The sequence below is a fragment of the Aphis gossypii genome, chromosome 2 (assembly GCF_020184175.1).
Source record: "Aphis gossypii isolate Hap1 chromosome 2, ASM2018417v2, whole genome shotgun sequence".
In the NCBI taxonomy this organism is placed as follows: Eukaryota; Metazoa; Arthropoda; class Insecta; order Hemiptera; family Aphididae; genus Aphis; species Aphis gossypii.
The window spans coordinates 64,663,973-64,685,572 of record NC_065531.1 but is presented as its reverse complement, the minus strand read 5'-3'; the positions used below and the strand labels follow the sequence as shown (position 1 = coordinate 64,685,572).

The 21,600-nt window shown below is 30.9% G+C and overlaps 1 protein-coding gene across 2 annotated transcripts in view; it reads left to right on the top strand.

Annotated features, from left to right (window-relative positions):
• Positions 1 to 15,860, top strand: part of LOC114127262 (netrin receptor UNC5C) — a 126,960-nt gene extending 111,100 nt beyond the window's left edge. For both annotated transcript variants that reach the window (XM_050201886.1, XM_050201885.1), the window contains exons 7-17: positions 836 to 1,000; positions 1,403 to 1,453; positions 8,005 to 8,148; positions 9,077 to 9,439; positions 9,530 to 9,739; positions 9,956 to 10,122; positions 10,239 to 10,481; positions 10,561 to 10,710; positions 10,915 to 11,198; positions 12,474 to 12,575; positions 13,831 to 15,860. In XM_050201886.1, coding sequence (XP_050057843.1) covers positions 836 to 1,000; positions 1,403 to 1,453; positions 8,005 to 8,148; positions 9,077 to 9,439; positions 9,530 to 9,739; positions 9,956 to 10,122; positions 10,239 to 10,481; positions 10,561 to 10,710; positions 10,915 to 11,198; positions 12,474 to 12,575; positions 13,831 to 14,002 — 2,051 coding nt within the window. In that variant the 3' untranslated portion in view covers positions 14,003 to 15,860. The remainder of the gene's footprint in view (positions 1 to 835; positions 1,001 to 1,402; positions 1,454 to 8,004; positions 8,149 to 9,076; positions 9,440 to 9,529; positions 9,740 to 9,955; positions 10,123 to 10,238; positions 10,482 to 10,560; positions 10,711 to 10,914; positions 11,199 to 12,473; positions 12,576 to 13,830) is intronic.
• The last annotated feature ends 5,740 nt before the right edge of the window (positions 15,861 to 21,600 follow it).

Genomic DNA, 21,600 nt, shown 5'->3' with positions numbered 1-21,600 from the left:
TGTGCGAGAATCTCCGACTACGACCATCGCGGTTTTTGGCCCGACAAACAAACTCGAAAACCATCGATCATTCGAGGCCGGTCGTTTGTACAAATATTTAAATATTTTGTCGGTTTCCTATACTTAATATTATGTATTGTATAAGCGGTGTAACCAAAAGTCCGTTCACCCCGAACTTCTTTATTCTCGCGGTGTAAACTTATGATCGTTATCGTCGCGGTTTAATCCACGCCAAACTTTTTCGTAGTATATATATATAACGCGCGATTTACGTACCAATATAAAAAAAAAAAAAAATACAAATGACAAATGTCTTCTTTTTTATTTTCTCTGAGGTTTTTTTCTAGCTACACCTATATCAGAGTAACTACACGCACATGGGTACTTATATATAACGGCAATGTAAATTATGTGTTTATGGGCATCGGAAATGTGTGTTTAGAAGTCTTTTATAAAAACACTATATACGTTGGCCGTTATAGTTAAATCGGCCGGAAAACTAAACTCACCAAATCTGCAGACGCGCGCACAGCTCAGATCGGGCTTTCACGTTTTTATGGCTGAAATAAATATATATTACGACTACTGCAGCTTTCAAGTCCCCTAACCGGACAGTATATCTTATCTAGCTGCAGTCGTTTTTGCTGTTAAAACGATTCTTTTTTTTTTGTATGTGCCCATTTTAACCTATATTACTCTACCTTTGAGTGTATTCGGTACATACGTTTCAACACGCACTTACAAACAACACCGTATGATATTATATGTATAACGAAAATGCAAACTTTCACACAATATAATAATAATATTTTTTTTCTTTACTTTGGTTTTATAGCCATCGACGGTCATTGGTCGGCGTGGTCGCCGTGGTCGCCATGCGGTCCGGATTGTCGTCATCATCGGACCAGAACTTGCACGTCCCCGAGCCCCTCGAATGGCGGACGATACTGTGTTGGTCGAGACTCGTCAACCGGAAACTGTTCAGGAGGATCTTGTATCGGTAATGATGACACTATGAATATGTTTTTTTTTTTTACAATATTATAGAATTATGCTACCTTATTTAAAGTACATATTGTCACGCTAGTATTTGATTTCATTAATATTAATAAAATATAATATTCCTTTATAATAAAATATTTAACCGCTTTTTTTATTATACATTTCTTAGCATGTAAATAAATGTATTTAGTTTGCAACTAAATATTATTATTCTCTTTTCCCGTATAGATATAAATTATATAATGTATAATATTTGTTTATGTTTTGCGAATGGAAGATGAGCACTATTAAACATATTACTGCTGTATACTAATAAAAATGCGAATTTTACAACGGAAAAATATTACCCATTACATAGAATAAAACATAACATTTATTATTTTTATTATACTTGTTTCAGGTGGCAGAGATGACCCTGTGAATTATGATGATGAACAATTCACCGAGGAAGGTACGTGTTTTTCGTTACATGATACTTATATATTGTATTATAGTTTTTATAGTCCGGATGTATCGTGATGTTATGGCGAAAATGTGTATTGATTGTTACAGCCTTTAGGGCTGATAGAACGAACTACCACAGTATACAAGGCATAAATTTCAAGAAGCTTGCTTATAAAAAATAACGTTTTTTTTTTTTATTTAAGATACTTCTTACTGCATTCCACACAAATTGACGTTAAAGTTCATGTTAAGCATTTAGAACATTTTTAGCGTGTTTATATGCCGTTATGAGAACGTTTTGTAAAAAGTATTACGCATTATTAAAAAAAAAAAAAAAAAAAATGATAAAAACAACAACAGTCATAATAACAACCGTTGTAGGTAAATGTTCTTAAATAATATTGAAAAAATACTTTGTTTACATAGGTAAATAAAGAACATACAGATTTCAGTAGTTATATGACATGCGGGTATTCGTATATCATTAAATCGTTTGTCTTTGTGACTGCAACAGTTGTACATAGTATGTAGTGTATACCTTACTTAACATATTTATTTTCTTTCCTAGTGACTAAAAACATATTCAGTAAAATTCTAACCGTAAAATAAAATACGTTTGAATAATATTCATAATATTTCCAATTCCAATACATTTATTTTAAGCATTATAGTCATTTCTTATTAAAGTATCTATTTAAATTAACAATTTTATCATATTATGTTTTAAAAAAATGCTATTGCATTTATAAATATTTTACTTATTTATAAATACTATTAATAATATGAATAAATTGTATTTTAGTAGTATACCTAGATATATTTTCGTGAAACATCCTGCTGTAAAGAGTTATTGATATGGATCGTAAGATACGTGTTAAATCTTGCTAGGGTGTAATGTAAAAAATCTTTAATATTATACTTACTAGTCTATATATTAGCCGTCGCCAGAAAGTTTGGCAGCTTTTATGATTGGGAGAGGGTAAATGAAGATTGAATCTCGCGTGTTGCTGTGCAGGATATACGGAGAAATTCAATTATATCAACAGGAAATTAAAATCACCCTATGTAAAAAAAAGGGGGAAATAGCAAAACGATATGACCGTTTTAATTTCGTTCAAAAACATTGGCCATCCGTTACGAAAAAAATATTTACCTAATATACGCATAAACATGATTCTCGATTTTCCTTTTTTTTTCATGCTTCTTTTGATAACTTCATTATTTAAATAAACTTAAAACACTTAGCGCACCAAAATTCGATTAGAGTAATGGGTAGGTAATTGAGTTTTTAAAAGAGACGAATTTTTGTGACGATAAAGTTCAGAATTAATGAAAAAACCGACAGAACTTCCTGGAACATTATAATGTGCAACTCAAAAAGAGCGCGCACTCTAATGATGCGTAATTCAAAACGGTTGTTGTGTATTGTTCGTTTGTAAAACTACGATTAGTCGTCGGGCTCTACAGTACACAAATGGTTCTTTCACGACCATCCGGAAATTACAAGAGAAAACCTACGTGACGGGAAATCCATTTCCACGCGAATTTATTCATTTTTGTTTTCGCGTTTTTGGACAGATTTCGCATTGCTGGTTTTTGTTCAGCGTTTGTTAAAGCTTCAGATATTTTTTAAAGAACCCTAAAGATTTATTGATTAAAATATATAACAACGTCCCTCTTCATATGCGATCCTATGTTTAACAGTCCTAAATAATGGACAGGCCCCCTATCACTCGTGAATGTGTCATATTATACTCGTATAATATAAAATACGAAGTATTAAACCATCTTTAGGGTAAAGCGACGGATGCATCGGAATGCCACTGTAGTGCTGGGTAGTAACGTTACTTGTGGGGAGACAGAAGGGCTGTTATATTTTGTACGAATATTTAGGATCACGCTACCCAGGGCGGGTGACATGGTTTCCGGTGATGTGACGTACGGACAAATTGTCATCGTAACGACCCTGACATGTAACTTCCAACCCTTGTCTTGTTCCGAACAAAAGAAGTCTATATATGCACGAGGGATGATGAAGCGACACCGGAAGGAACAAGTTTATTCGCGCAGGGGAATGAATCGTAACTAAAATAATTGCTGTGCTCCGGTTTTCGTCTTGGGGTGGAGTGTAAATCACCAAAACGTTAACGACAATGATAAAGCCAATGAAAACATTAGTCATGCGGTCCATTTAAACTGGATACGTTGTTGGATATTTTGTTATTTTATAGAGTTCAATATTTTCATACAATATATACCATACCTACATATTAATATATTATATTTGAAAATAATTGACCAAAATAAATATCTATCATGAAATAATATAATTTATTATCATTGGTAATTTATAAATATTAAGTTATTTTAAAATTTATATTTAAAATAATAACTCACAAAATTAACATTGATTATTATATTATTAGTATTGTATTTAAGCGTATAACATTTAGTATAAATCATCAATTGCTCGGATGTCTATAAATTATACTTAAATGGTTTTTAAAAATGAAATATTTATTAACAATACTTTACGACCCCCTTTGTCTAATATTGTGATCGCTTAAGGAGTTTTTTGAAGAAAATAATTATTTCAAACGCAGCGGTAGTTAATGAAGAAAACATAATTTCTAATTAAATTAGATTAGAACTATAAAAAAATTGAAAAAAATAATTACATTTTATTAAAACCAAAATATATCATATATGTGTATATAATATCATTTAAAATTAATAACTCCTTAAATGTTCTAATATTATATTATACAATACAAGAACAATACGTGAAAACCCATTTTCTTTCTGACTAATGACTAATTTAAATTAAAACAATTTAATAGTACCTCTCTCTCCGCAAACCAACATTTTTAATGCATCTCTGCCCTTAGTTTGATATTATTTAATATTGTGCATTACATAATATTCTATATTATATATGTATGTTTGAATCATAAAAAGCATCAACCGGATAGTAAATTTGTCGTCAGCCCCATAGTGTAATACATAAATACATACGTATATATAATATCATTATTGGACCGTGTTTTCGATTACATCGGTTTCCGATCAAAGACGAATCGAAACAAAAGACTCGCATTCAAACTGACACGAAACGATGGGGAATCTACCGTCAGCCGTTTCTTAATACTTATAATGAAATAGTTCCTTCGAATTGCAGACGAATTACTTCGGGATCTATATATTGGGTCTTTCATGTACACAAGACAATCCGTGAAAAGGATACCACTGGTGGACCGGCCCTCCCGCCAACGACGATATCATTCCTTTTAACATCGGATTTTCTTCGGTTGATTGGCCGACTGATATATAATTGAACGCCGGTGGTGCTTTTTGATTTCTGACAGTTAGCTTTTATCTCACCAAAAAGTTCGACTTTTTTTTCTCACACACACGAGTCTTAATTAAACTTAAAACCGTCTGCAGCACACTCCGATTCGATTGCAAACATTCTCCAGCAGATTCCTAAGAGTCTTGCAATGCGATGGGTCAAATATTTCAGTTTATTCGAACTTATACTATATAATGCTGCTGGACATTGGTGAAGTTTTTGCGACCTTATCCGCGTGGTATGATACTACCCACACACACACGCGCCTGCACTCACACGGTTCAATACTATAATATATAAGGCTTACGATTTCGCTTGAAATAAAACACTGACTTAAATGAAAAAATCGATTAAACCTCGGCCGGCATATTAAAACCGCTCGGCGTTTGCTGCTGCAAGTCTCGATGTAGACTAATCCTGCGTTTGTTGATAGCCAACTATAATACCTACCTAGCCCAAACTTAATTGGTTTGTAGACTAACTATTGTTGTGCAATGTCGTGGAAGTAGTTTAACGCGTAAAAGTTTTTTTATTTTTTATTTATAATACAACGCTGCAATTCGCCTTCACATTTAATATAAAATTGGACCGTGAAAAGAACGTATAATTTTATGGTTGGTGTTTTAAAACAACCAATACATAATCTTGTTTATACACAATCACGTGATACAGGGATTAATAAAATGCCAAAAACATCTATTATGTTTCCATGAATTTTAATTTCATCAGCGAAAACAAGCATTTATTCGTGAATTTTAATTCTAAGGGCTTATCGGTGTAGTAGACTACGGAATCGCGCTTTACCTAAAATAAGTATAAGTCTCGAAGAAAATAATTATTTTTATCATTTTATATGTATTTGATATTATATGTTACATTTTTAACTCGAAAAAAAATATAAATATACACGCAGGTACCTATAAGACAAAAATCTACATTTTAATTTATAATAATATAATATAACCTTAAATCACTACCATATTATATTTTAGATCTCAAACTCATTTATAAATTATAATACTACCTCCTACTTATTTTATCACGATATATTTTAATCTATGATCTTGTTTTTTTTTTAGTATCTATGTATATTAAAACCGCAATTTATCTGAGATAATGTTTGTTTTAAACAATCGAATTTCATTACTAAAATATTGTTGATATTATGCGCTTCCTGTTCAGAAACGAATTTGTTAAAAAAGAAAAAATTATATTTTAATTATTAATGACTCCTATTTATAACTAATCTCCACCATACCGCAACAACATGTACAAAAACTATAAAGTATTTAATAAAATATAACTTTTTTAGTTATTACAGTATGAATAATAAATTAAAACGTGTTCTCTTGAGGTACACACATAGCGTAATATGTATAAATTATGTTTAGGTTAGGTATGTCAAAAAATATATAATATGTGATTCCCTCCTTATTAAAAACTCGATTCTTTTTACGTTTTGAATAAAAACTCGCTTTTCTTATCAACATTTAAGTCTGTCATATTACTTCATGAACGCACGATAAATTATCGTTAATTAGTCGTCGAACCACGTCTGTCTACATAACTAACATACCGATTGAAAGATAATATGGATCTTAATATCTTATAATAACACATCGCTTCCTAAAGTCGCCAAATGTATTTATGCATACAGTTTAATTTTTTTTTCCGCATCGCATAATTATCGTTTCAATTGAAAACCAAGAAGGAAAAAACAGTAATCAGTTTGAGCGAAAAATTCGGGGAATCGCACTTGGCGGTGGCGCAAATTATGTATTAACGACCGAGTGGGTGGTTGAAAGTACAAACATTTTAGTTTTCGTTCACGCGTGCGCGGCGATAGCAATAATAACAACGTGTCCAGGTCCCGTGAAACGATAAATTATATATAAAAATCAGTGGAAATGTAAGGCGAAGTGCGTATATGCGTTCGATTCGTGTCAGAGGCCAGTTATAGGTCTGATAAAATCAATTCACGCGAACACAAAACTGGTCGCCGGCAAAGTTTTTGATAAACCGTCTCGAAACACGATAGAAACCCGGCACGGCGATGTTTTTATTGACGGTCATCGATTTTATTGGATATTATACTGCTGCGCGGCGCAGTGACGGTTCGGAAATAAGAAATTAGTCCTAAGCCATTAAGTATTGTTGTTATACCATCACCACCACCACCTTATAATATGCCTTCGGCTACCTATATACCCCCGCTGTGTTACGTTTACCACCACCGGATAGGCGTGTTATACATCACGTGCAATAAATCGCGAGTTTCGATTGTAGACGTATTTTTCTTCGTCCACTTTCTTCAGTTACCAACAGATGTACTACAAGGGATACTATAAATTACTATAAATGCCCAATTGTTTTTTATGTCAATTATTATAACAAATAGAATTTTTATTAAAAATAATGATAACGAATTGTTGTCAGCTCTCGTACAAAACGTTAGCAGAACATTTATTTTCCACTTTACTCTGTAATACATTTAAACCACAAGCCAACTGCAAATTATACAATATAATAAGTACAAACTTTGCCTTTATAACGTTTCTATGTAGTATTTAAAATCGAATCTCTGAAAACTTGAAAAATATAAAATATTGTAATATAATATATACATATATATATATATTGCCCTTCGATTTTTAGTTCAAATAAAATATTACATTCCGAGGAATGTTGCCCGTGCTTATTTTATATCGAAAATCGATATCAGGATTACTCAAAACAATTCGTCCTATATAAATCGATTATATATTTTTAGTTTTTATATTTGCGGAGTATATGTAATATGTATATTATGATACATTATGTAAGAGAAAAACATTCCAAACTTATTTAATGGTATCTATAATTAACGTTCAATCTGGCTTCTGTTAAGTGACATAAAAAACATCTAGTTGTTACTAGATTTCATGAAATTTAATTTTGCAGCTCCTCTGTGATTAATGATAATGGTGTTTTTAACACGTTTCCGAAAGAAGTAATTACATGGCGTAAGATCAAGTTATCTAGAAAGCCTAATGCAAAGCATTAGATGATTGAATTACTCTGTGTATAAATATAAATATTACTTAATGACGATGTATCTTTATTTTAATAAAAATTTATAAAGCGAAACATATAATAGTACATAAGTTATATATATTATAAAAAAAATTTATTTATTGTTACGTAATAATTTGTTTCGTTTGTTTTAACAGCTACCAAATCAGTAGTGGAGACCGATGTGGCGCTGTATGTGGCACTCATAGCTGCCTCCGTCCTGCTTGCTGGCATGGTCTTGTTGTTCCGACTGTATAAGAACAAAGGACGAGATCACAGCATGTACAACATGGCCAACTCGGGTACGTTTCTCATTAGAACACAATATCATACTTATTATTGAAATATAGTGAATACAATAATATAATACTATTATCACATAATCATTTAATCATATATACGGTGTATCGACATACACTTAGTCCTTGAACTCGGTCGAAATATAATAAGTCTATCGATTGATTCTTTGTACGAATAGCGTTTTAGGCATACATGTTGAATGTTCATCGAATGATAGTTATGAAAATAATATAATCCGTTCTTTGGCTTTCCGACCTACGCGATAGGTAAAATACACGTTTCCAGTTATAAGATGAAAGCAAAAAAACAAACACGTATTATTAAAAAAAAAAAATTACTAACGTTTGATCTGTCTAACAACAGCGGTTATCATCATCGCTAAACAAAAGAAGAGTCAAAAATGGATCTTTTCGCGAATATTATTATTGTTGTATTTTTTTATTTTATTTTTTATTAGCGGACGACTAAGATATGATCACCAGAAACCCGCGGAACGATATATTATAAAATAACCGTAAAACCAGGGCTATTTGGGTATACCTGTTAACCTGTACGGCTGTACGTGGTGGGTAAATAATAAATACTGCTGCAACTGCAGCGACCGAGACTTCATTTAAATGTCAATCGGTATTATTCGGATACTAACAAGCGACCGGTGTTCTTAAAGACTGCGTATACCCTCCCGCCACTGCATATTATAGTTTCCTAATTGTGTTTGTATAATTTTGACAACGACATTGCGAGTGCTGCAGTGGTATATTATATAAATTACTCAACATTATGCACAAGCAAAGGCGTTGGTAAACAGTCACAAGAATGATTAATTACGCGCCCACGCGTTTGTCTTTTAAACGCGTATTACGTATACCTAAGGGAGATATTCTAATAATATTATTGGTAGTGATTATTTTTTTAATTGTTTTCGTATAGATTTCCAACCGGAATTCTTTCCGGACCAAGAGAAAAAGACTTACTCTCTGGAGTGCCATTCACGGAACGGTGGCTGCAACCATTTCCATCAAACGCAACCAGACTTAACCAGAACCGTAGTAGTGGTGCCATCATGCTACGAGTACCCGTTTACCAATGATCAAAACGCGTACAGTTTGACTAGGTCTTGCTCGGAACACCATTATGATGTACCTCATCACAATGGTGGTGGCGGTGGTAATTCGACAGTTACTACTGCCATCATGGCGGCGCCGCCGGTCCCGTCTGTGGCCCCAGATAGTCCGAACGCGCTTTCGTCTAGCCCCGAATCCAGCCATAGCTTGACTAGCTATACTTGTTCGAGTGAGTAAAGTGATTTAAATAGAAGGTTACCGGTGGCTAACTGATGAAAAATTAAAAATTCTGGTTTTAATAATAATATTATATTGGCAGGTAAGTCCCAGTCAGACTCAAGTGGCGTGGCGTGCCATTGTAAGGACTACTTGTGGATGAAAGAGACTGCTGTGACGTCAACAGGTTGTCGTTTGGAGTGCAAAGAGTACGGGATGTCGCTAACCATTCCTGAAGGAGCCGTCGCTAAGTCTCAAAAGGAACCCGTATTGTTTGCCTTATTACAGGACGAGTACAAGCCGATACTCTCCGGTAACTATATTCATAAATATAATTTTAATTGTATTTTCAATTGAGGTGATGTCCTATACAGAATTCTGTATTAGGTATATGTTTAATTATATTAATTTTCGAGATAAAAAAAACATAATATAGCCGTTCTGCGTACAATACAAATGAATATTAGTGATTACTATTTTTTATTTTTTATTTTTTTATTTTTTTTTAATAAATTAATACATTTTCCAGACGGGCAAACGCAGTTAAGTCCAGCGATAATGTGTGGTCCTAATGGAAAGAGCTTCAAGAAACCAGTAATCGTTGGAATGCGACATTGCGCTAGTCTAATGCAAGGGCCCTGGGTGATTTCGGTGCTGAGTTGTGACATGCCCCTGGGCACGAAACCTAAATGGAAGGTATGCTTAACTTGACCAATCAAACGATCGTATTTTTAATATATCAACACAACGCTAGATGGATTCAATAATAATTTTAATCCAATACTAATGAGTATATAATTTTGTGTCGCCAGAAAATTCTGACGTTAGGAGAGGAAACGATCAATACATCAGTGTTTGTGCAAATGGATGCAGAACACGTGTATTTGATGAGTGAAACGCTGTCAAAGTTTGTGTTGATCGGCGAACCGGACACGACGGTGGTTAGCAGTCCACCCGCAAAGACGCTTAAAGTGGCCCTGTTTGGATCGCTGAACCGAAAGTTTAAGTACGACATCCGAGTTCATGTAGTTGACGACAACGGCGTGGCTTTAGAGGTTCGTACATAGATACATGGCGTGTATACATATTTTGACGGTATTTAAAATAAATTTTAATAAACGATTTGGTTTGCAGCGGCTGAAACACCATGAACGTAGCGTCAGTGGAGGCGTGATGTTGGACAAACCCAAGTCAATATGCTTTCAAGAGGGCGGTGGCAACCTAGTGGTTACCGTAGACGACATTGGTGCCAATTGGAGGAGTAAACCCCAAGACAATTATAAGGTCAGTAGAATATTATACATAATAGTTTTTGGATTTTTCATAGTGTTTCAGTTAAAGTATCTTAAATCACTAAATAATTTTATATTTTCGTATACCGTTTCGAATATTATCATTTTGGCTAAAACTGTATGCTCCGTTTTAATGTATGATCTAAAATTTACCGCGGCATCTGCCTAATCAAACACATCTCTTTTCCGTCCACAGGAAATTCCGTTCCAAACCCTATGGAACTCGGGCGGTCTGGCGGTGTTCTCACTAGAGCCGTACGAGCAACAGTACCCGGACTCATGGGTAAACGTTTCATGTCGTGTGTGCGTATCACAGACTGCAGCCAGTGGGTCGTTACGCAACGTCAAGCACACATTCAAAGTTAACCAGGACCCAAATAGCCTGTCATCCGTCGGCCATCAACCCAGACAGCCGAGGACAGTGACCAGCACCACTGGCAGTGGGTCCAGTGTCACGTCGTGCGATCCAACGCCATTTCGGTAAATCTACGTAAATGTTTCTATGATATATACACATTATACTACTATATAATAGGGATTAAGTAGGTCAAAAGGAATATTTCCCGGGGTTACAATTTTTTTGAGGTAAAATTAAATGAAAATTTATAGTTTTCTAATGTACATTAATTTTTATGGAGACATATTAATTATTGAAATATATTTACTGATTATTTATGTATGATTCTTACAGACACAAAAATAATTATAGTATTCAATATAATTCAAAATAAAACTAAATTCATAAAAAACTATTTAAAAAACGTGTTAATATTATATCCATTGTAGTTATTATGTGATTAATAGATGAATTTGCTAATAATTGAGAAGTAAATAAAAACAAGTAAAATACTAAAATTAATCATAGATAGTATACTCCTAATTTTGAACAATCATTTAAATTGTTGAATATTCGTATTTTATTCCATATAAATAAATATTACAATTTATAGATACCTACAAAACTTTAAAAAAAAAATTAATGTTGGATAGCTATTAGTTCTATTATATATAAAAATGTTCGTCGTTGGTTACAGCTACATTTTATTGTTTCCTCGCTAGTGGTAATAATATATTATGCTCAACACATGCACAAAATTATACCGCCTACTGCAGCAATAGGTATTACTTGAACCGATATATTTCCAATTTCTATTTTCGATTGTAAATTATATTATGCGTGTATACAGCAGCAATACATAATGGTATTCGCATCTCCCCATATTATAACATTAAACGCTTGTTGAATTAGAAATTTGATTTATTTAAATTTTTTCATTTTTATACTATATGCTCATAATAATTATTTTAATACTCTCATCTTTCACTGAGATAATGCGAATTTAGTCCGCAAGCTTGATTAACAAAAAATTGACAATTTCGCAAAAGGTTTCTTTTAATATTTTATTAAGTGCACACTTTTTTTTTTATTGTTTTTAATATGACTGAAAAGCGATTGGTGTCGATGAGCCGTTTTGGAAAAGAGATGTGGATAAAAATTAATTTTTTTGTTGTGGGTAGAATGGTAGTTAATGTTACAAATTTATTTGTTAACACAGCACTACATACATATCACCTTTTATATTACTACCTATAATATAATATATGCAATGGCATAATCCTTCTCACCCTACCATTGTCACCGGTTTTTGATTTATTTTTACGTTATTTCTTCCCCCATACGTATAGTATAATATGTGTTGTATATGACGTATAGAAATAAAAAATAATTTATTAATCTTTCGATTGTTTGTTCAGATTCAGTAAAGTCTTACGTAAGCAACTCTGTCAATGTTTAGATCCACCAAATTCTAGGAGCAACGACTGGAGGATGTTGGCCCAACGGCTCGCCATGGACAGGTGAGTTCCATAATAATGGACAATATTAACATACTTCTTAAACGTGCTGTACATATTATATCGTGTTTGATGACGATCATAGACCGTTATTCGTTTTGAACATTTCTTATTTTTACATACTTATCTGACAGTGTTGTTTAACAAAACACACTTTTCCACACTAATAAACGGTGTATTTCATTAAGTTCGATAAATTTAGACGATATCAATATATATTGTTCTGACGTTAAGCATATACCCGTCTATTTTCTCATTAAATTAAGTTTATGTCTTTCGCTTGATGAAAGAAAAATAAAATACCACGTATCGCCTAACTGCGTCAAACTATTTTTATCGACACTGCTCTACGTTTTAACCGCCGATTAATGATTGTCGATCTCCTGAAACCGAATAGAACGCGGTAATTTTTATTACGTCGCGAAACGTCCCTTATTTGAATCGAACATAAAATATATACTAATACACTATAAATTACCATTCAGAAGTTGCACGAGAGGCTGGGCTTTTAACTGAATTATTTCTACTCGGTCGAGAGTCGGCGCGAAAACAGAAACGTGTAAAACGAAATAAAAATTAAAGTTCATTCGTCGTCGTCGTCGTTAAGTTAAATTAACTCGACTGTAATACAATACCACTATATACCTATATAATATCGACTGTTTGATGCGCCCCCAGCGTCGGACTTTCAAACTATTTTCATCGTTGCAGTTAACGATTATACCATAACAGTAGTTTCCAATCATTGGAGTCACAACTATAATAGACTCGTTCGTCTATTAGACTAGTTATACTTAAAGGTGAAAGATATCAACGTGTATTTTTAAGAGTATTTCCCAAATGTTATCATATATATTTTGACAATTAAAACTATTTCCTCGACTCATCATCACGAAAAATATTAACGTTTTAAAATCGAAATCGTTACAGACTAAGGTTTTCGAAAAAAAAATGTATTTTCTATTTTTATTGTCATCGATTTTCATATAGGTACGTTTTTTTCTGTTGTTGGCGACAAAACGCGTTTAAAACAAATAAATAAATATTTATTAGCACACGGCTAACATTTTTTTTTAATTATTATAATATTACAATTACCCATGTGTATCTTTACATTTTTATTCTTGACCCTATTCATAATGGTTAATGGACTCAAATACTCTTGTCCCAAAGTAAATCTAATACTCGACGACTGCTGACGTACATGATAAAATATTAATAATATCTATATCATATAATAATTATGATATTTTTACAGGTACATTAACTATTTTGCGGTCAAACCCAGTCCCACCGACCAGATATTGGACTTGTGGGAGGCCAGACACAGGGAGCCCACGTCCGTCACGGACCTGTTGAACGTGCTGAGGCTGATGGGACGCACGGACGCCGCCTCGCTGCTGGAACGCGAACTAGGTCCGTGGCTGTGAGCAGCACCGGGAGCGGCAGCGGGCTACGCTCGTCCCCGGCCGCCGACGCCGACACCACCGCCACCGCCACCATTAGCAGTTCCTACGACGCATATTTTTTTATAAATCTCCATGCCATGCGATTTAGTTTCTTTATATTTTACGTTACTATGAAAGTTTTTTCCTTCAAAATTTTACGTGTACATTTTCGTGTTTTTGTTTGTTCATTATATTTTTCAGATAAAAAAAAAAAAAAAAAAAAAATGAAAAAAAAAATACTAAAATTTATTGATGAATAACATTATATCACCGACAATCAAAAGGTTATTAATAAATATATGTATATATTATATTTATGTACAATATGTGTGTGTGTATGTATGTATATTATTATGTTATTCGAAGCGCACGTTTCATCGTTGTATATTATATTATTTTCTTCTCCATCGGTTCGTCTATAGGTATATATGAATTTAGATATCGTACCAATATAATATATAATATACGTAGAAAACAAAAAAATGTTATTGACTTCATAGGTATATAATATATTGTCAAGACACGCGTTAGGTTTTAACTTTAATAATATATATATATACAATATACACATATTATATATGTATTTTTTTTTTATAATTTCCATACTAGGTATACCTATATAATATTATTTTGAAAAACGTTTTGAGTCCCGGATAAAAGACTATATTTTAGTGATAGATTATCTGTGATAAAATATTAATTGACGAATGAACGGAAAAAAAATTACGTGGAACTCCACAATTATGACGAAATTATATTTCTAGCAAATACAATAAATCCTCATATTATCCGTTTATATGATAAAAAAAATATACTATTTTATTATATAATTTTAATAATTATTATCTCCGTTAAAAAAATAACATAACCTCTCCATCGATTTCTTTTCTTTCCTATCGCTATACATCGAATACGCGTTTTCGCAGCGCACTAGTATCATAATAATACACTTAAAACTAAATATATATTATATACATATATACAATATTGTGTACATTAACTGATTTGATATTATATAAATATATAAAATAAAAAATGTGTATATGACTAAATCTAATACGTATAATACTTATACGTTATATTATATGTATATTATATACGTATGCACTTATGTTTAGGTACGTGTACACAGAATATATATATTATATATTGTAATATTACACATTCGAAACAAAGACTATTATATTATATATATATATTTACATACATTTTATGAATGTGTATTTATTAAAAAAAAAATAATATTATCGCGTATTCGCGTTGTATTTTTGTGTTTATTATTTAATTTGTAAATAATTGTACCGATTATGTATATTTAATAAGCTATATTATATATTATTATTATTATTATATTATTATTATTACTATTATTACTGTATATTGTTGACGACTCACTAGTTTTCATTTTATTACTGCCTATTATTATTATTATTATTATTATTTATTTATTCTATTATTATTATTATTATTATTATTATCATCATCATTATTAATATGATTTATGATTATTATAATATGATTATGCAACGTCGTGACCAACGGCGGTCGTCAAACGATAAATCAAGTACCATCTATTATATACCTATACCTATATATATTATATGTAATTATATATTATATATATATGCGTGTGTGTGTAGGCGGTATACCTACGAAAATAATATTATATTTTAATGAAAACGTGTAAAAAAGAAAAACCGTAGTGTTAACGTGCTGAGCCAATGATTTAGTTGATTTTTTTATATATATATATATATGTGTATATAAGGTCCATTGGACTTTTAACGAGACATAAATAAACTGAATATAAATAAAATGTTTGTTATAGTGGACAATAATATCGGAATGGTTTTTATTTATTCGTCGTTTATATATAATCATGCATTATTTAAATGATGTCCATCATCAACGATATGTATCCCGTACGCCGTGTCCTTTGAAAAAATTCTACACCGAGGTTATACACAAACAAATGAGTGGTTGTATAATAGTTGTTTAACGTCAGATTAATTAATTATTTTGACTACTCGTTTAGGTTTTGTTACTTATCAACATTTTTAGTTCAATTACATTTTATGTATTTCACCAGAGTACTAGACTTGTTAATTAGTATACATATATGCATAAGTATTTAAAGTAACTAAAAATAAAATAAAATAGGTAATTCGATTTGGTTCATATTCCATTATAATTTGTTTTATGTTATGCAACGATATATTTTTATTATTTTCTTAGTACAGTAATGGTTCTAAATTACAATTTCTTATACTAAGATGTAACTATATACGCATAAATAACATGTGTTACGATAATTAAAAAATAAAGTAATTATTAATGATTGTTTGTTTAGTCTGTTAATCGCTACTTTTTTTTAGAGTTTATTTATAACAGCAAAAAAACGAGAGAAACCTTTTCTTCTGATTATAAAATATTTCAAAACATGCAACACGCACATTTTGTACAGTGTACAAGTAGTAATAATAATATAGTGTAAATAAACTATAAAACATTTAAACATCACTGCAGTCAAACCAAACTATTTTCTTTTAATTGAATTGTGTTTTTTCGAACTTTCTAAAAACACGTGATCGTGAGATAAATAACAAATAGACGCATACACGCTATCAATTACAGATTAAACTAGAGTGCCATTGAAAAGCCATGAGCACCAGGACACAAGACTTGAGATTTTTTAAAAGCCTCTAATTTTGCACTTTATATTATAAAAAACACTGTATTGTTATTACTGATAACTTATTGTGTGTAAAAAGGATGATCAAGTGAAAATGCTCTGTTGTATAGTAGGTCACTGTTAAATTTGAACCCAATGATATATAGGTATCATTGCATACGAAAATCGATTCTGAATGGAAATGATTTGTCAGCCTAGGATATATTTTCCAGTAGGTGGTGAAAAAGGTGGTTTGTTTTAATGAACTAAATGCCCCAAAATTAAATCTTGTGCAGAAAATGCCAATTTAAGCAACTGGTGTATTTTTCAAGTTTCTATACGAATAGTAATTTTTAACTATAACAAAAAACTAAAATTATTTAACAGTAAATCGTTATTTTACGAGTAAATTTTGGATTTCGTAAAAATTTAAACTTAAGATAAACAATTTTTAATTGACCAACGCTCAATTCCTTTTAAAATTATTGTAAGCCAAACTTATAGAAAACCTATTGTATTAAATTTTCAATTCTAAGCTACTTATACAAATTGTTTATAAATTGTTAACTACAAAATTATTTGCAAATATTCATAATTTTGAGGAATTTTTTCAATATTTGAACTTCAATAGTTAATAAAAAAAATGTGTGCCTTTAATAAGAATAACTCATGAAGAACTCGGTAATAAATTTTCAAGTATTTTGACTTGAACATTTCAAATATTTACAGTGATTTATTTTCTAGTTACGACCATACAAAAAATTCGATTTTCTTAAAAACTGGTTTGCAAAAAAATTCTCATTATTCCGTCACATTTTTTTTGTTTTACCGCTTTGTTTGAAAACTGAAGCATTATTTCGACAAGTTATACTGTATACAGACACAAAAACAAAAAATTATTATTGTAATAAAATCAATACATTCATCACTTCATTTAGAATCTAAAAATGTATAAACATTAAACAGATATAAATAATTTCCCATTAATATATTTTATTGAAATTTTTCTTAGTAAAGCATTGATTATAAATACTAGTATTTATAATCAATGGTAAAAGTAATAAATTTAATAATACCATTTATTTTTTATACTGAATAATATATTTAATAAACAAATAAATAACATATTATATAATTCAGTCCTCGGTATTAATAGTTCCAAAAATGAATTGAATTATTATTATTATTATTCTATATTTTCAAAGCATTAAAATAATAATATTATATTAAAAACCATGCAGAATAATACAGCATCCGATAGTAAGATTCTGTCATCGTTTCCTGTGGTCCTGATAATGGAGCTGATAGTGAAACCAAAAAGTGATCATTTAGAAATAACATTGTTTTATTCTGTGAAAATAGTTTCAAAAAGTCGCCATTTATCGTATAGGTATTCAATGATAAGACGACTATGCGAATCTATGCCTATAATATACAGATTATATAACAACTGATGGCCACCGACTGCCACCGTTTATTCGGTGCAGTAAGTTTCAACTGAACCCGGTCAATCGGGAAGATTATGGTGTTCGATACCGAATATTTCCATAAATAAAACGATGATGATAGACAGCAATCGCTAAGTACGGTTAAAATAAATTTAAAAACAGGTGCTTATGTTTAGACAAATGCCGAAAATCGTATTGGTTTACTTGAATAAATATTTTTTTGTATTATTTACCTAATTGGTTTTTATTTGATATACATTTATTAATCAGTAAAATATACATTTGATTTAATGTAGGTAACGCGTGAAAATAAGTTCGTACAAAAGGACAAGTAGGTAAAAAGAACTAAATGTTTGGTGTTAAAATCATTTCACTAATTTAGTTGTACAATAAAGTGATTGAGTATGTGATGCGTATAATTTAAAAGCCATAATATTATAATATTTAGGCACATTATATTGCATTAAAAAAAAAAAACATTTTAAGCATAACCTAATCAAAAAAAAAGCTTTTGGAAATGTCATCAATAATATTTTACGGTTTAGCGATTATCTAGATAAACGCGTAATAACGCAGCAATAAGCCATTAGAGATAAAATATGGATCGGCAAGAGCGGCGAGTCGCACAGACAATATTATTATGTAGGTATAATAGGTATGTGCAACTCCATATTTCCGAAGCAATCAAATGTTTATTTTTATGGAAGCCGATTTATCGAAGAACCCCTCTCCCCCACGACTTGTCTGATCCAATCCGAAACAATATCGATTCTAACTTTATAATTTTTTAACATGAAATACTCGTGGAATTAAATAACACGCCAATAGCCTAAATAACATAGTTGCGCATAGAACTGTATTTCACTCGAGCTGAGGAATTTTAGAAATTAATAAATTATAGAACCTTAACGTATACATAGTTTCTTTGAAAAACTGTAGATTACGCCTAAAGGCACTGGATAAGAAAACTGAAATAAATGCACACACGAGAACGCTAATTTTAAATATTATACGAAGACATGAATAATGTGTGAACGTATATACAGAGGAAAAACAAAGTCGCTATGGTTCTGCCTAATGGCAGCACTTACATTCAACGCTACAGTAGGTTCAAGTTATTTGGCAGAGTGAATAATATTTTTACAGAAAAAAATAACAAAGAAAACCTTAACAACTAGGTACCACTTAAATTGTTTGAATTATCTATTAATTTAATGTGCAATAAGAAAAAATAAATAAATTGTTCAATGTGAAATAATTAGTTAAATTAGTATCACGGGTATAATAATAGTATATTATTGTGATGACAGGCAGTGGTCCTGTGGGTAAACACCCAACGGGTAAGAAATTTATTTTGTATGAATACCCATAGGCCATGAGTCTAAATGTGTAAATATTATGTATTCACATAAATTATTTTACTATTTTCAAAATGTGAGTATACCTAAGTATTTTTATACTTCTTATTTTTTTTTTTTTTTTTTGATTTCAGTTGTTTTGTAACGACATCGCGTGTTTATCAATATTTTATTTTTTATTTGTTTTTAATATTAACAACTTTTCTCACATCTTAAATTCTTAAAACGTACGGTTGCAGATACGATATGTGCCCAAGTACCTACTAAAATCAATAAGCATTATAGACTCTAGTCATTATTTATTAGTAATAAACAGTGGCGTAATTTAGTCATGTTTGTAAGGGGGATGAAATGTTTTTAAACTTAACTTACCTATAACCTCTCCTCCCCCCAAGGTTAGTTTAAAGACAGTATTTATCATACGCATCTCATTCCAACGCATGTGACACGGAAATAAATGATTACACAATATTCAATAATCAGTCTTTTTTTAAAAAAAAGTCATGGGGGAGAGGGGTTAATACGACACCCAAATTACCCCCCCCCCCCCCGTAATTACACCACTAGTAATAAGTAATAACAAATAACGAAAATCATTTTGTCTTAATTACTTTAGATAAGTATAAATGGCACCAATAATATAAAATATAATACCTACGACCTACCTGTAGGTATTTTGTAAAATGTGACGTGTATTTGATTTATTTTCTCTTCTCAAATTTCCGTGCAAGGTTTGTTGATAATAAATAATATTATAATACTATATGTTTCTAATGGCAGCTTTCCACTGAGGAGTGAGGACGTGTAGGTATTTTTTATAGCCGATTACGTATTTAAGAAAATATCAAACCAAATAGGTACCTACACAATCACAATGAAATAGTACCCGTTTTGAATAATATACCTACCTATTATTGATATAGGCCCAACATACAAAAAACACAGATTACAAATAATAATGATATGGTAGGTGACATGTTTCTTACAAAGCCGGTACCTACTCTCTTCGTCCACGTACTCTTTTCTATCAAATATTCAAATTTGATAAAATAATTTCCTCTATACGTCTAAAAACATAATTATCTTTTTTTATCAGTTTATTCGCGCTCAAAATTTTGGCATGTACGATGTACAGTCTCAAAAATTAGTTTAATAAAGCCATTAATCATAACTCTGCAAAGAGCATTAAACGATGAGGCGCATTTTTTACTCTCTAAAAATGTAAAAATTTATTGTGTAATGTAATGTAGATATTTGTGTGTTGTGTCTTTAGATAATTTAATTATTTGACATGACAAGTATTTTGAAGATGATAACGAATCAAAAATTATTTATCAACTATCACTAATCAGTTATTTATAATATCATTAAAATAAAAACTAATAGGTATTATAACTAAAATATGTCATTACCTAAATAGGTATGTACCTGTTAATTGACACAACACATCACTACCACCAGTTAATACGACTATATTATCTCAAAACAAATTTTTTAATTCATTTATTTAAAAAACTTACCTCAGTTTTACTTTTGTCACTCGCTTTATACATTTTATTCAGATTGTTTAATTGAAGATGACTCATATATAAAATTTAATTATCTTCAAAAAGCTACCATTACAAAATTATTAATATTTAAACTCAAATTTTTAATTTTAAAATTTAAATAAAAACGGCAAATTTTTCACAAAATATATTATTTGGTATAAATCAATAATCAAAAATTTTTTTTACCATTTTTTTAGATTCTAAACGAAGTGATGAATGTATTGATTTTACAATGATGTGTTTTTTTTTTTTATTTTTTTTTTTTAGTTTTTGTGTCTGTGTACAGCATAACTAGTCGAAATAATGCTCCAATTTCAAACAATGGGGGTGGTTTCCGATGTAAAAGTGAATATCCTTGGTGCATTATAGAGGTAAAAAGTTAACATTTTCAAACAGTTTTCAAAAAAATCGAAAAAAACAAAAAAAAAATGACGGAAAACGGCAATTTTTACGCAAAACCAGTTTTCGACCAAATCGATTTTTTTTTTATGGTTGTAATTCAAGAACTAATCACTGAAAATACTTGAAATTTTCACCAAATGTTAATGTCAGT